We start from the raw sequence: 16,607 nt of genomic DNA, 5'->3' as shown, positions 1-16,607 counted from the left end.
TATGTCACAATGCATAGGGGTGAAGGAAGTGGACATGAAACAGGCAGTTTGTGAAATCTTTTTTGGACAGCTGACAAAAGTTCTTCGGAGCTACTTGTCTGGAGCCAACAAGGTCCGAGCCTATAACGCTTGGGTCATGCCCACTCTCTTGTACACCTTTGGCATACTCAGATGGACTCAGACCGAACTTGACGCCCTGGACAGAAGAGTCCGCACAACTATGACGTACCATCGCGTGCATCACCCTAAGTCGTCGGTCATGAGACTGTACATCCCGCGGAAGTGTGGTGGTCGAGGCATGTTAAGCGCTAAGACCATGCATAACCGCGAGGTGTGCGGCCTCAGGGCCTACTTTGAAACGAAACGGGACAGCGCTTTGCATGGTGACGTTTCAATGTGTGACAAAGGACTAACCCCCCTAGCCTTGGCCAAAGAGAACTGGCAGAAACCGGTCGTACTGAGCACCTCTGACCAGGAGACCGTATGGATGGAGAAGGAACTGCATGGACGGTTCTACAAGGCGCTTCACGCACCACACATTGACAGTAAGGCCTCCGTACAGTGGCTGCGATTCGGCGACCTCTTTGGGGAAACCGAAGGTTTTGTCTGTGCAATACAAGATCAGGTGGTCAAGACGAACAACTACCGAAAGCACGTCCTGAAGGATGGCACTCTCGACTTCTGTCGAGCCTGTCGTCATCCCGGTGAGTCGTCACTCAGTCACTCAGGCATGTGCTTTCGGGTTGTTCCGCGCTTGCTAATACTGAGTACTTGCACAGACACAACCAAGTGGCTAAGATTCTCCACCAAGAGCTTGCTCTTATGTACGGTCTCCTGGAACAAAGGATGCCGTATTACAAATACCCACCGGTGCCAGTACTCGAACGCGACGGAGTCCGGCTCTACTGGGACCTGCCGATCGCCACAGACAGGACGATACTGGCGAACAAGCCTGATATCGTGGTGATGGACAGGGCACGGTCGAGGGTATTTTTAGTGGACATCACCGTCCCGCATGACGAGAACCTCGTGAAAGCCGAGACTGAGAAAAAACGTAAATATCTGGATCTGGCGCACGAGATTGTCGACATGTGGGGTGTGGGGTCTGCTGAAATAATCCCTATCGTAATATCTGCCAACGGTTTGATCCTGGTTAGCCTCGCTCACCATCTGAGGCAACTGGGGATCCGGGACGGTTCGATCGCAGCCAGGATGCAGAAGGCGGTGTTACTTGACTCGGCTAGGATTGTCCGCCGGTTTCTCGGCCTACAGCCCTAACCCCCGACCGTTTGATCTCCCTGCCGGGGCGTATTCCTCCACCCGCTTATATTTATATATGTAAGTATAAGTAAATTTACTATATTATTTATATAAGTAGTTATTATAATATATGTATCTATTATGTATTGGGCGGGTGGAGTGACATTCAGTGAAATAATAATAATTATTATTATTATTATTACTATTGACTATGTTTTAAAATTGTATATTTTGATATTTTATTTTATTTGTATTAATTGCATTTTTATCAAGTATTTAATTGAATTTTAGTTATATTAACTAGGTTTTAAATCAAATTGAAATACAGGTGAGTATAATTAAAAATAGATTTAGTAAGTTAAAAAACAAACATAAACAGCAAACACAAAAATCACTTCTAATTAATTAATCCCTCAGCAATCCCAAGACAACTTTTTTGAATTTTATTTATTAAACTATTGTTTGCTCTGTATTACACTTCACGACTAATTGTGTAATTAAATATGGATTTCTAGAGGGTTTTCAGTTATCTTACTAGTTCAGATAACAGATGCACTTTAGTTGTGAATACATTTATTTATATCACCTTAATTGTAAAAGTGTGAATTGTACCTTTATTTGTTACCAAATAAAATACTTTTTTTTCTAATTGCCTCGTTTAAAATTATATTTTTTTCTTTTTAGCCTATAATTCTTATAACTCTAATCAAATAAGCAAGAATCAAGATCAACACAATCGCTCTTAACTTCATGAATGACATACTGCAGAAATGACGTTTCGTTGCACTTAAAGTGTAAATTTTTCATATTTCCTTTCTAATTAAATAATGTTATCTTTACTTTAGATAATGACTGTACTTTTATTTAGTTTTCTCACAAGCTTACTGTGAAGTGAGCTGTAGTGTGAGATGATTTTTTTTGTCTAAATAATGGTGCTGTTGTGAAGGATACCGCATTGTAAAATAATTATATTGTTTTCGCACAAATAACTAATATGATTATTATGTAATTATAATAAGTTTGTTACTCTTGATATTGTAATTGTACAAAGATGAGAGCTGTCGCGTTAATAAGTGGAGGAAAGGACAGCTGTTACAATATGATGCAGTGCGTCGGCGCCGGCCATACGATTGTAGCCCTGGCCAACCTCCAACCAATTTATAAAGGTTACTGTTGTCATATATACCGATTTAGATATATAATGTATATCTCAAATTTCATATGAGTATCGTATTGAGTTTTTTTTTAATCTGAATTTATGTTGTACATCAATTAAATTTCTTATAAAATTACAATGAATTTATTAACTCACGTAAACTATTACTTATAAATATAATTTGCAGTTACATTAATTATAATTGTTAATATGTTTGTATAAATGTATTCTGTACATTTTCGTTTTTAATTTGAACACTTTTATACTATGTAATTTGTTTTGTAGATGAGCTGGACAGTTATATGTATCAGACAGTAGGGCATCAGTGTATCGACCTGTATGCGGAAGCTATGGGTCTGCCTCTCTATAGGGATGTGATATCTGGGGTCCCTATTAATCAAGGACGTAACTATAATCCAACAGATAATGACGAAGTGGAGGATTTGTACAGGCTTTTGTCAAAAATTAAGGTATTTATATCTATCATCATCACTTCAGCCTATTACAGTCCACTGCTGGACATAGGCCTCCCCAAGTTCGTGCCAAAAATGGCACGAAATCATGTGTTTTGCCCATAGTATGGTTACTCTTATGTCTTGTGGGCTGTTGACCGCAGGGCTAGCTTTGTCGTACCGAAAATGCTGCTGCCCCTCTTCGGCCTATGTATTTGGAAGTAGGCAGTTGGATGGTTATACTGCCATTGGTCGACTTTTTAAGTTCCAAGGTGGTAGTGGGTCTGTGATATACCTTAATCGCCTCTTACGACATCCACGGGAAGAGTAAGGGTGGCTATAACTGCCATAACCACACAGCAAATGTCTATATGTAAAATAAAATAATTATATGTGTATCATAAAAATATTCAATAAAATTTATATAACTTACTTTCATATTCAAAACTAAACTTATATTTTTATTTAGTCACAAAACTAATAGTAACTTGGATTGGTTGTCCCTTGTACTAGTTTTTGGTACACAATAAAGTATAAATGAATAAATAACACTAAGATACCATGCTTTTATCAAAATCCAATATAACAGAAAAAAAAAATTGTTTCAGAGAGAATTAGACATAGAAGCTGTTGCTTGTGGGGCTATTCTATCAGATTACCAAAGAATTAGGGTTGAGAATGTGTAAGTTGGTTTTATTTTTATTTGTCTGTGTGTTAGTCGTATATCGTGCTTAGTGTATGTAATTGTTTTTAACTGACTTTCCTTAAAAGGAGAAGGTTCTCAATTTGTTTATATATTTTTTATGTGTTACCGCAGAACTTTTGACTGGGTAGACTGATTTGGTCTCATTTAAATTTAATTGATTGATATCTGACAAGTACTCTTTGAGTTATAATAATGATTGCTTAATTGTTTCATGGACCAAATTGTATTCTACCACATAACTTTTTACTGGTTGTTCTGATTTTGATGATTTTTATTTTAATCAAAAGCTGATTGCTTGTCTTGAGTTCCCATTCAATTTTGATTGAGACCTGATTGCTAATTTTTGAGTAATCTTTCAAAATGCATATTTACTTGACTATTTTTTATTAAAATACATTGTATTACTTATTGATGTAATTAAAGGTGATTTTTTCAACACAATTAATTATATATAATAAAAATTATTAGTAATTTTAAATTTGTACTCTATGTATAAATTTATAAATATTTATATTTTGTACTAAACAGTAATTATATGTGCCACGTAAAATCATGTTACCTTATTAGTGAATAAAAGATAAAATTATGCATTTGAGGATATTTCGGTATGCAACTACAGGTCATTCATAAAAAACGGAAAATTGAAATTATAATATTTATTTATTTCATTTTGAGGAGGAACAACACCTAAAATACTTTCACTAATACACAATTTACATAGAAACATAAAGCTAATAATAGTTCCCCACATATAGAAATAGAAATTACAACAGAAATACATCACTAACCACATATCACATTTTTTCTCTAAGATATATCAATGTATCTATAATAATCTTGTTAACACAATACCAACAAAATCAAAGAGAGTTAAAGAATGAGTCGCTAATCAACTTTCTAACAGACGCACAGCAAGTGTCAAAGAGATCTATATCAAATCTATTCGCAAACGTATTGAATTTGCTAACTGCTCGCCAAATGAAAGTATTTTGTTTATAGTCAGAGGAGACAGATGGTAGGTAAATTAAAGGGTTTTTCTGCAATGTTTTTGATGGAATATGTAGCACACTTAATAATATATTTTATAATTGGCCTTGAATGATATAAATATTTTATTATATGTTCTTTTACCATATGTTATATCCCATTTTCATATGTAACATACAAGTTATGGGTTAATTTTTTCAGGTGTCAAAGGCTCGGCTTGGTGTCACTTGCTTATTTGTGGCGTCGGAATCAGAAGGAATTGCTGCAAGAAATGATAGCAAGTGGGGTTGAAGCCATCATCATCAAGGTAACATTTTACTTTATATTGAAAAGTGCTATTAGAATTTAGTATATTTTCAAAATGCATATTCATTATTTTGTTTATGTTCTGCTCTTATGAATAAGTAGTACCTTAAAATTTTAATTTTATAGTAATTGTAAATTTTAATTAAGTAAGTGTTTAACGAAATTGTGTCTAATGACGGTTTATTAAAATTTTAGAATGGAAAAGTACTTATGTACAAACCACAAAATTTTTCAGACTAAAATTTTATAGTAAAAACAACAAAAATAAATTGATTTTCTAATTATGAAATAGCTAACTAATGTATTTGCTTTAAATGAATGATAATATAAATGATAGACTGATTTTTGTTTAATAATAGTTTCATAATTGTTGGTATTATCACCATTATCTTCATAGATAAGTAAATGTGTTTTTCTTCTTCTAATTTAGATAATGTCTGTGTTTCATGTTATTAATGTACATAGTACAATCAATATCTACTATCTTTCGTAATTGCTTCGTATGATGATTAATTTATAATTTACAAAATGTTACATATTTTCTTTACATTTTAATTAAAAGCTTTGGTTGATTTGTAATATTAAATATATGTTTTTTTTTTTTTCAGTGTATTTATCCAATCATGCATATTACTAAATCATATTTTATGTAAATTACTGTGTTGTGTGTGTCAAAGAAATCTTTAACAAAAAAAAAAATAATGATGTTGAGGAATACTTGATTGTAAATAATTTACACTTATCACTGAAAGTCCGTTAATCGCTTTATATTAGTTTTTGATGTTATATTAATATTCCTAAATTTGTTAGCTACTTAAAAAGGTGAGTGTGTATATTTTTTTTTAATTAATCTAGGTGGCAGCTTTAGGTCTAGATCCCAGGATACACTTGGGTATGACAATCAAAGAGATACAACCACACCTTCTAGTCATGCAAGAGAAATATGGACTCAATGTTTGTGGCGAAGGTGGGGAGTACGAAACTTTCACCCTGGACTGTCCACTATTTAGAAAGAAATTAGTTTTGTAAGTGTTATTCTTCACATATAAAAAAAAATTTTTTTATTACTGACAAACAGAGCATCCAATAAAAACAGGCCTTATGTTATATTTAGCTTAAATATATTTTTGAAACTATGCAATATAAAACAAAATGTTTGTTAACAGAGACGAAAAAGAATTAGTGATACATTCAGAAGACCCTGTGGCGTCGGTTGGATATTTAAATTTAAAACTACACCTAGAATCTAAAGATAATTTCGACGAATCAATGAAACTACCTCCAACAGTGAAAAGCTCATTAGACTTTGTAAAGGATCTGAACGATACGGTGTTTAGCGACATAAGTGATATAGAACTAAGTGAAACAGAGTTAGAATCTTTCGAGAAATTAGAAAAAGAGGAAAAAATTAAGCAAAACGAATTGAACCCATTGCTCACTTACTCCGGGGACAAAACAAATTTAGATACAACTGATAGTGATTTAGTTGACGGATACTACTACGATGATATGAGCGACTCGGCTGACATGCATCCAGTTTTAGATCATAGATCTATATATGGCAATACACAAGGATGGTATTTTATCGGAGGCATTGTGGGCGAAGGTGTCGATACAGCTGTAGCCACAGATGATGCTATGAAGAAACTCATTAGTAGGTAAACTTGTTCAGGAGCTTTATCTGGTAGTTCCCACTGTGTGTTATGCTAATGTCTCCTACTAAAGCCTCTTTAATTATAAAAATAAGACACACACTTTTCAAAATACATGCTTTTGCTTCAGCTTGTAATATCCCACTGTTGGGCATAGGTCTCTTACTCGATGTAGGAGAAGGAGGCTTAATCCACCACATTGCTCCCGGGTTGGCAGGTTGGCGGATATATTCCCTACTATGAGTAACGATCACTATCAGATGTACATGATAACCAAAGGGACCGATGGCTTAATGTGCTCTCCGAGGCACGGTGGGGAGAGCCACAAGGACTGCACAAACACCTTGACCATGGCAAATATCTGTATGGCCAATACAAATGTTTGTCATGTGCTGGGATCGAACCCGCAACCACCAGCGCAACAGCCACAAACAAGTACTGTGACCGTTGCGCCAACGCGGCGTCACAAGCTTCAGATTTATCAAAATAAATGTTTCAGAATTTATTCTAAAATATTAACGTTTCATCTCCATGTTAATCTAAACTCGTGATTAATTTTGAAGACAGATATACCTACAACTTGAAAACTCAGCGTTACTATTCCAATACCCACTGAGCCTGTGTCTGGTATAGCACGGACGCGGAGCACGAAGAATTTCGTACAATGACCTTTTTGCCTACTGCCAGTGGTTCTCAAAATTTTTATATAAAGTACGAAGCTTTAAAAAATCGGTAGAGTTTAGAATTTGGGATGTCTTAAAACTCGTTTTTTGCAAACTACACTAAATATTACTACGCTGTCTGTCCGTGGATCGGTCTAGTCACAATAAAATATTTTTTGTTTAATCATAGAAAAGAACTATATATATTACTACTAGCTGTGCCCGCGGCTTCGCCCGCGTTGTAATTAGTTTGTCACAAAGTTTTCCCGGCAAACTTCCAGTGAAACTCTCATCAAAATCGGCTTAGCCATTCCGTAAACCTTCCTATTGAAGCCCTCTCTCCATTGGTGAAACCGCATGAAAATCCGTTCAGTAGATTTTGAGGGAATCGATCACATACGCTTTTGGGGACATTGTTTTATAATACACTAACTGTTGCCCGCGACTACGTCCGCGTGGTTATAAAGATATGCATTACTATTAAGCTGCTTAACGCGAATTATTTTTTTATTTTAGTCACTTGAAATGCTTATCACTCCGAGTAATTTTTTCAAACGCACAATTTAGTATAATTTAATAGTTATTTTTATAAAACCTCTCTATACACCACATTTTTAGTTTTATTTTCAGGCTGCAGTATAAATAGCCTTTTAGGCGAACTTATAGCTGCTGTATATGTTTCATACAAACTATCAACCCCAATTAAACCCCCTAGACGATGGAATATCGCAAAATCCATTCTTAGCGGACGTCTACTAACTATAACTTATCTTCCTGCCAAATTTCATTTTAGTCCATCTTGGATGGATGGACCATCCAGCGGTTTTTGAGTTCTCGTGATGAGTGAGTCAGTGACCTTTCTCTTTTATATATATAGATTACGATGTATTATTTGGACACTTCGTCACCATCTATAGAGCATACATTTTAAATTTCAAGTCTCTTACTGCAAAAACATAGGACTTTCATATAAACTTCCAACCCCCGTTTTATCACCTTAAGGGTCAAGTTTCGTAAAATCCGTTCTCCGTGGATGTTTACGCCCTATAAGGAACATATTTGCCAAATTTCAAGTTAATAGCCGTTATAGTTTCGGAGATTTTGTGATGAGTGAGTCAACCTACCATCCCCCGTTTTAACCCGAAAAGGGAGTTTATTTCTAAAGTTACATTATTTGGACACCTTCTCACCATCTATAAAGTATAGATTTTAAATTTCAAGTCTCTTCCTTCAAAACCATAGGACTTTTAACTCCAAAAGAGAGTTAATTTCAAAAGATACATTATTTAGACACCTTCTCACTATCTATTGAGCATACATTTTAAGTTTCAAGTCTCTTGCTTCAAAAACATAGGACTTTCATAAAAACTTCCAACCCCCGTTTTACCCCCTTAGGGGTCGAGTTTCGTAAAATCCGTTCTTAGCGAATGTCTACGCTCTATAAGAAACCTACCTGCCAAAATTCAAGTTTCTAGGTGTTATAGTTTCGGAGATTTCGTGATGAGTGAGTCAAACTACCATCCCCCGTTTTAACCCAAAAAGGGAGTTTATTTCTAAATATACATTATTTGAACACCTTATCATCATTTATAGAGCATACATTTTAAATATCAAGCATCTTACTTCAGAAACATAGAACTTTCATACAAACTTCCAACCCCCGTTTTACCCCCTTAGGGGTTGAGTTTCATAAAATCCGTTCTTAGCGGATGTCTACGCTCTATAAGAAACTTACCTGCCAAATTTCAAGTTTGTAGGTGTTATAGTTTCGGAGATTTCGTGATGAATGACCTTTCGCGTTTATATATATTATAGATGTGTACAATTTGGTGGCTATACTTTGTATATGCAAAAAAAATCTTAGATCTGTTGCTGTGTGAAAAAAAGACACCAATAAACAAACATTCGCATTTAATATAAGTATTGTTAACTTTTGAGTTAAATTAAAAATAAAAAACGATGAATCTTGTGACTTAAATTTGGTAAAAAAAAATAAAAGTAAAAAGGTTGACAAGCTGTGAATACGGCTGTCACTACACCTGTGTGAGCGCAACGGCAATATGTTTATACGCGAGCGACAAAGACAAAACATGAGGGGTCAATGTACGAAATTCGTGCTCCGCGTCCGTGCTATATCACTTCACATGCTTTGTCCGGTAAATCATGGTTCTTCTGTTCAGTTGATCACTTATACTATTACATTTTGTTGTAATATTTGTGCATGGAATTTCATTATATTACGAAACTGATATGAGTATATTGTCAATGATTAGTCATTATGAATGTCACGATTGAATGTGGCTTTGAGTACGAAACACGTAGAAAATTAAATGTTAATAAAACAATGATTAAAAAGAAGAAGTTCATTAAAAAAAATGTACAATTAATTTTTTAAACACAAAAAAAAACAGAAATTCTGTAAAAAGTATGTACAAGTATAGATATTTCATTTTAAATTATAGTATGTTTACCTAGCTATACTCATTAGAACTACTGAATTTTACCTAAATATATAAAAATTTATTGAAATGTTATTTCTTAGAATAGCACGATAATAATACAAACATTATTTTCAATTTTTTTTTAAACTATTCTAGGTTTACTGGACTCTGAGGATTTAAGTTTAAAGGAAGTATGTTCTGTGAACATATATATGAGAGATATGGAACAATACTCGGCTCTCAATGCGATATATGTGGAAAAATTCTCATTTCCGAACCCTCCTACTAGAGTGTGCGTACAAGTTCCCTTGCCGAATAATGTTGGTCTCATAATGGATGCAGTAAGTACACAAGTACACAATATGGACCAAGCTTTGTTCACATAATTTAATTAGAAATTATGAATTCGCTCCTTTTACTTTTATTATTTTTGTTATGTACTAGCTGACCCGAAAGATGTTCTATCAAACGCGCGATATTTATATAATCGTTATGTTTTCTGAAATCCAATTTCCTGCGCTAGTTTCTTTATAGAAAATAAGGGGTCAATTTAAAATATATGATAATAGCATATTAAATCCTCTGACTCTCAGACTCCGGGAGTTCTTTCGTGTCTGGGATGCTGTAAAAGTGTAAAGTATCCGAAACGTCGGACATGTAAAAAACCTAAAACGCGATAAAGTTGTCATTGTCATGTCATTATAATAATTGAAATTAGCGTAAACATTAAAAAAACTATATGTAAGTTTTGTATTTGAGTTTTACTGATAAATAACAAGTAAATATTACTATTATAAAAATGTGCTTTTAACAGGTTGCATATAAACCATACCAGGATAAAGACCCGGACTCGGACCATGGCTCCAGGGAAAGAGTGACGATGCATGTGCAAGGTATATCTCATTGGGCGCCTGCCAACATTGGACCCTATAGCCAAGCTGTGAAGGTTAGTAATGGACACAATTGTCTAATATATTGATGGCTCCTAAGTATACTGAGTCAACTCTACTTTTAATAACTTTATTTTTTTTTTACATAGGTAGATAGGAAATCTTTTTTTTTTTTTTTTTTTTTTATGTCACTAGGTCGGCAAACAAGCGTACGGCTCACCTGATGGTAAGCGATTACCGCAGCTTATAGACGCCTGCAACACCAGAAGGATCGCAAGCGCGTTGCCGACCCAACCCCCAATCCCCCCAGGAGCTCTGGTCACCTTACTCACCAACAGGAACACAATACTGCTTGAAAACAGTATTATTTAGCTGTGATCTTCTGTAAGGTCGAGGTACTACCCCAGTCGGGCTGCTCCATATTTTGAGCAAAAAATCAAGTAAATGTTATTAATATCTTAAAAAATTAAATTATCAAAAGTTGTTAGTTGACTCAGTATACATAGGAGCCATCGATATATATCTTCCATAGCCTATAGACGCCTGCAACACTAAAAGTATTGCAAGATCGCTGCCGACCCTAGCCCCGATACCCATTAGCTCTGTCCACCTTACTTACCACAGGAACACGACACTGCTTGAGAGCAATAATATGGAGTTGTGACCTTCTGTAAGGTCGAGATACTACCCTGGTCGGGTTGCTCCAGATTTTGAGCAGGAAATTACCTGCTGTGCCCTTTTTTTACGTGGGGTGTTGGTTAAATCCATCATGGATACCCTCCGGCGCAGGGGCGCCAGAGGGTTATGTCGAACTCCTACTGACTAAAAAACCACCACGTGTGAGCAGTCGTCCGCCTTGGTGGAGCGAGATGGGGTCGCCCTAGCATTCGCCACCTCGCCCCGGCGGTAGGCCCGGACGAAACCTCCGGGCCCCGGCACAATGGTGGGGGTGGCCTCGCTCACAACAAGGCCACCCCTCAGACATGTGGGGTCGTGTCGTCCGGCCGGTTGAAGTCCCCCGACTATCGGCCGGCGACCCCACTATTACGAGGGGAAAGGAGGTGGGCACACCGTCTCCTCTTTGCCCCCGTACGTCTGCGCCGGAGTGGGTCAGCGGAGACGTTATTCTCCCTGGCCCGTTCCGCGGCCTTCTGTGTCATAACCTCTTCGCGGAAGGAGACCCCCGCCTGTCACGATCTCTCACTCTCGAGCATGGCTTTTACGACGCTCGGCAGTGAGAGATACCGTCCGAGGAGCGCCGAAAGCGTATCATCTGGCGCCCCACACTCGTGGCAGGCTGGAGTCGCCGAACCACCCACTTCCGAAGGAACGGCCTGACCGCGTCCACCGTCCACTGCCCGGGGACCGGCGGGCCAGGTCCTCCGTCCACCGCCGCAACAGGATGTCCTGCGCCTGCCTCCGCATGTGTGCGACCTCCTCCAACGTCGGGGGCTCCTCTCGGGATCTCCTCGCCGCCACGAAGTGGTAAACTTTTGCGCCATTTCGAAAAAAGGAACATTTATGGATCCAAACCAAAAATAACGGGACGGTCCCGTTCAAAACGGAACGTCTAGTCACGTTCTGTATAGGTGTAGGTGTTCTGTATGGTACTGGTATGACCGGCGTGTTGCCTGTGTGCAGGTGGGCGAGGTGGTGGGCACGTGCGGCCAGATCGCGCTGGTGCCGGGCTGCATGCGGCTGGCGGAAGGCGGCGCGCGCTCGCAGTGCGCGCTGGCGCTGCGCCACCTCACCCGCGTGCTGCGCGCCGCGCACCCGCGCGCCAACATCCGCAGCGTCGTGCAGGTGCGCTAGATTACGTAGTACTATTCGCACGCGGCCGGCGGAGGGCGGCGCGCGCTCGCAATTAAGTTTATTCGCTGTTCTACTTTTTTTCTATAATAAACTAAAAAACTTAATACTGTTTTAATTACCTTAAGTAGGTATTTTTATTTTATACAAGTGTTCAACACTTCAATACAAAAAAAAATATTAAATTTTGTTGTAATAAAGATGACTATTGCCGTTATTATAAAAAGGACATATACCTATGTATTATATAATAATTTATAAGAACACGCATACATAGTACCCTATAAAATGACGTCTCTTTATGGCAGAGCGTGTGCTACGTGACGTCGCGCGGCGCGGCCGTGGAGGCGCGGCGGCAGCTAGAGCGGCGCACGGCGGGCGCGATGGTGCAGTGCGCCGTCGTGTCTGCGCTGCCGCGCGCCGCCGCCGTCGAGTGGCACGCCTGGGCGCACACCGACAACAACCGCTTCGACTGTGAGTCGTACACTAACAAGCACACGCACTCGCACAACGTACATGTACATACGAATATAAGCGTACGCGCAATGTGATGTACATACGCGTACCCGGAACGTACATGTACACACACTAACAAGATATGCCTAACATACATGCACACATAGTAACAGACGCACATCCGCAACGTACATGCATACAGTCACCAACAGACGCACACGCGCAACGTATGTACGCATAATCATACGCGCAACGTCCATGCAACTAGCAGACGCACACGCGCCTCGTACAACGTACGTAGGCGTAAATATATACGCAAACTGATAGAGACCACAGACTCGTATCACGTAATGTATATTTCATAATTATATATTTATTATATGACCTAGTTATGTAATTAAGTTTTAATTTTTTTTATTTAAATTTTGCAGATGAAGAAACCGGCTGCAACGTCGGTGATTACAAGGTTGCCATAACGAGGAGATGGAATTACGAGAATACCGTCGCCGCTATTGTCTGCTATGTGGCTACCGGTTAGAAACTGAATATTTTCATTTTAAAAATGCTTCAATTTAATTGTCGAGTGACGGCTAATAATGAGGCAAATTTAATTATTTCTTATATATCGTTAGAACTTTCCGATTGTTTTAAACACTGTAACGTAACTGTGGAGGTTCGTCGCCGTCGACCAGCCAGGTGTCGTTCCCGGACGCGGCGGCGTGCGCGGCGCACCGGCGCAGCGCTGAGCGCGTGCCCGACGCCGAGCTGCAGCACGTGCTGCTGTACGCGCTGCGCAAGCTGCTCAACGACTGCGCCGGCCGCGACCCCGCGCTCTACGTGCGCGTCTTCTACCAGGTGACGACCGCCGCGCTAGCTGACCACTAGCTGCACCGAGCAGACTTACTAGTAGCGCCCTCTCAACAATAGAGGACGCTTTTTTAAATGTTTTTTTAATATAATTAGGACTATAGTACAAATTTAAATAATAAGCGCCCTCTAAAATTTCCACCTACGAAAAGTTTCCCCGTTTACCATCTCCTGAATTTAACTCAATTTGCAATTTAATATACTATGGCGCGCGTTTTTCCACCCGAATAGGGTGCCTGGCAGCTCACCACCTCCTAAAGTCAGGACGTGTATTAGAACATAGTTGAGCACAGCGTGTGGCGCAGGTGTGGGGCAGCCCGGCGCCGGCGCGGCTGGCGGCGGCGGCGCGCGCGGCGGCGGCCAGCGCGCGCGCGCGGCTGTGCCTGACGCTGGTGCCGGCGGCGGCGCTGCACAACGCCTTCACCTTCCTGTCCATCAGCGGCCTGCGCCTGCAGGAGTGACCGTACTCACCACTCCTATTCTTTTCTCTTTATACGACTAGCTCGGCAAACAAGCGTACGACCCACATTGTGGTGAGCGGTTCCCGTAGCCTATAGACGCCTGCAACACTAGAAACATCGCAAGCACGTTCCCGAACCTATCCCCTATTCCCCCCAGAAGCTCTGGTCACCTTACTCACCAACAGGAACACTACTACACTACTATACTGCTTGAAAACAGTATTATTTTGCTGTGATCTTCTGTAAGGTCGAGGTACTACCCCAGTCGGGCTGCTTCATATTTTGAGCAGGAAATTCCTGCTGTGCCCTACCTCAGTGAATTATATATATATTATATTATATCTTTGTAATCTCCACTAACTTTTTATAAGGGACTATTCACGTAGCAAAATATCGAATGAATAGATTGTAAAACATAAATTATAAAAGATTTTAAAATACAAATTCTTGACATCTATCAAAAACATTGTCACAGGTCATATTGAACGTATCAGGAACGTGTCAGGACTACAATACACATGAGAACAGTATAAAAAAAGTCGAACCAATGACTTTTACGTTACTTGTAGTAGTGTCGAGAGCACTGAACTATCGCGATTTTTGTTATTCCTGATTTACGAGGAGTTTTATTTTGTACAGCGATTATGATGGGCAGTGCTGATATATATTATTAAAAAAATGTTACCTTTCAAAATAAGGAACTATTTATTTAAATTTAGTAAGAACATGTACTGGAATCGTGACATTAACGGAACGAATGTCTGGAACTTACAAACATGTCCATGGTAGTAAAAGGTTGAAGGTTGCAAGACTGGTTTAGAATTCCATAATTGTACTATTAACTTCTTTTTATAATTAAATTCTAACCATTCACTTATATAATGGTTTTTCCTATTTATAGGCTAATTGTCCGTTTGAAATTCAGTTTCATTTATGACTTTATTTAAAAATTAGCTATGACCGCGACTTCATCCGCGTGGTATTAAAAAAAATTATTGTTCAGTTCGCAGTTACAAAATAAATAAATTTCTAGCCAGTGAGTCTCGTCCAAATCGGTCCAACAAACAGACAGACAGATAGACAAAAATTGTAAAAAACCGTGTATACATCCATAAAAAGCGGTTATTTTAATATTACAAACAGACACTCCAATTTTATTTATTTGTATAGATAATAATGAAATTTTAAATCAATGTAAACAAAAACCGCTTCTTAAGCTTTCATAGAAGGGAGCTAAACTTTCATATTTATTTATTATATTCGTAAATAAATAAATAATTTCCTTTCTTGCAGGTAACCAGCTCGTGGACTATAAACGCAGATGCTTTATTGCCGTTTTAAAAATATATTTGCTGGATATTTTTCAGTGTTTATAAAGTTTTGTTAATAATGCTACCGAGTTTAACATATTTTAAGTCAAATTATATAAATTATATTATTTTTATTGGATAAATTTTGTGTTTGATTTAGTCAAAATAATAAAACCAAAGGGTCAAATTAAATTTACTTTATTTTTTTACAAAATTGACCGAACAGTGCGAGATTTCTAGAACGTTTACACTTGCATTAAGTAGACATAAAAGTTATAATTATTTCTCTTACAAGTAAGTCTTATTCACCTGTGTCAATAAAGCAATGCGGATTTATGGTGTGGAGACACACCGAAACCAGTCGTGTATATCGTACAAAAGTTACATGATTTGATGAAATAATCAGTTGACATAATTTTTATCTTATAATTGTCACTAAGTAAATTATGATTAATAATAAAGAAAGCATAATTATAAACTAAACTCGATACATTACACTTAATCAGTATTAGTTGAAGTTACTGATTACACTTCTAATACAAGTTATAATACACAACAAACTGGGATAGATTGCACTCAGCAGAGGTTAAAGACGATAGCGCGCAGAAAGTATCGTAAGTACAGAGAACGCATAAACGGTCGAAATGCTCTACGAACTGGGTTTATGTTTCTATATTCGTCGAATGGTGACGTCACTCCGTCTTACAGAATTGTCTTCACTCATAAATCGCTTATATACATTCGAAGACAAAAGCCAACGATATTTTGTTTAATTATCGTACTTAAAAATAACAACATAAAAGAAACCAATTAACTTTATACAAATGTCGAGAAACGTTTAGCGTTGGCATAAGTTCTAAAGTTCGATAATAGTCTTTGTTAAGAGTAAAAGGACAATTCTATAAAACATCGTAACTAACAACCGTACTATAGGATCGTAATATTAACCCTTACATATATTACAACAACGCAGTTTCACATGACATCGTTTCGAAAATATTTGTAGTAGTCTTGATAAATCTTGAGCATCGCCCGGGAAATTAACAATGCCTAATTCGTCTATTTAATACTATAGAAATGGTTTGAATAAATAATTTTCTCATACTCAAAATAAACATACTATAACTCTGCTATATAATTTATTTTATACTAATCTTTTATCATCGGGCTTGGACAATTTCCAGGGCGAATG

At 37.9% G+C, this 16,607-nt stretch overlaps 1 protein-coding gene across 1 annotated transcript; it reads left to right on the top strand.

Annotated features, from left to right (window-relative positions):
• Positions 1-2,004: 2,004 nt before the first annotated feature.
• LOC123660776 (diphthine--ammonia ligase) lies at positions 2,005-15,558 on the top strand. The gene is made up of 14 exons (XM_045595811.1): positions 2,005-2,426; positions 2,702-2,886; positions 3,477-3,550; positions 4,763-4,868; positions 5,723-5,892; positions 6,034-6,521; positions 9,779-9,963; positions 10,437-10,568; positions 12,154-12,315; positions 12,630-12,795; positions 13,209-13,310; positions 13,451-13,632; positions 13,950-14,107; positions 15,399-15,558. The coding sequence occupies exons 1-13, from the start codon at positions 2,312-2,314 to the stop codon at positions 14,103-14,105; spliced, it is 2,223 nt and encodes a 740-aa protein (XP_045451767.1). The 5' UTR covers positions 2,005-2,311; the 3' UTR covers positions 14,106-14,107; positions 15,399-15,558.
• Positions 15,559-16,607: the final 1,049 nt, after the last annotated feature.

This window comes from Melitaea cinxia, chromosome 16 (genome assembly GCF_905220565.1).
Source record: "Melitaea cinxia chromosome 16, ilMelCinx1.1, whole genome shotgun sequence".
NCBI lineage: Eukaryota > Metazoa > Arthropoda > Insecta > Lepidoptera > Nymphalidae > Melitaea > Melitaea cinxia.
This window is presented reverse-complemented; position numbering and strand designations above follow the sequence as displayed.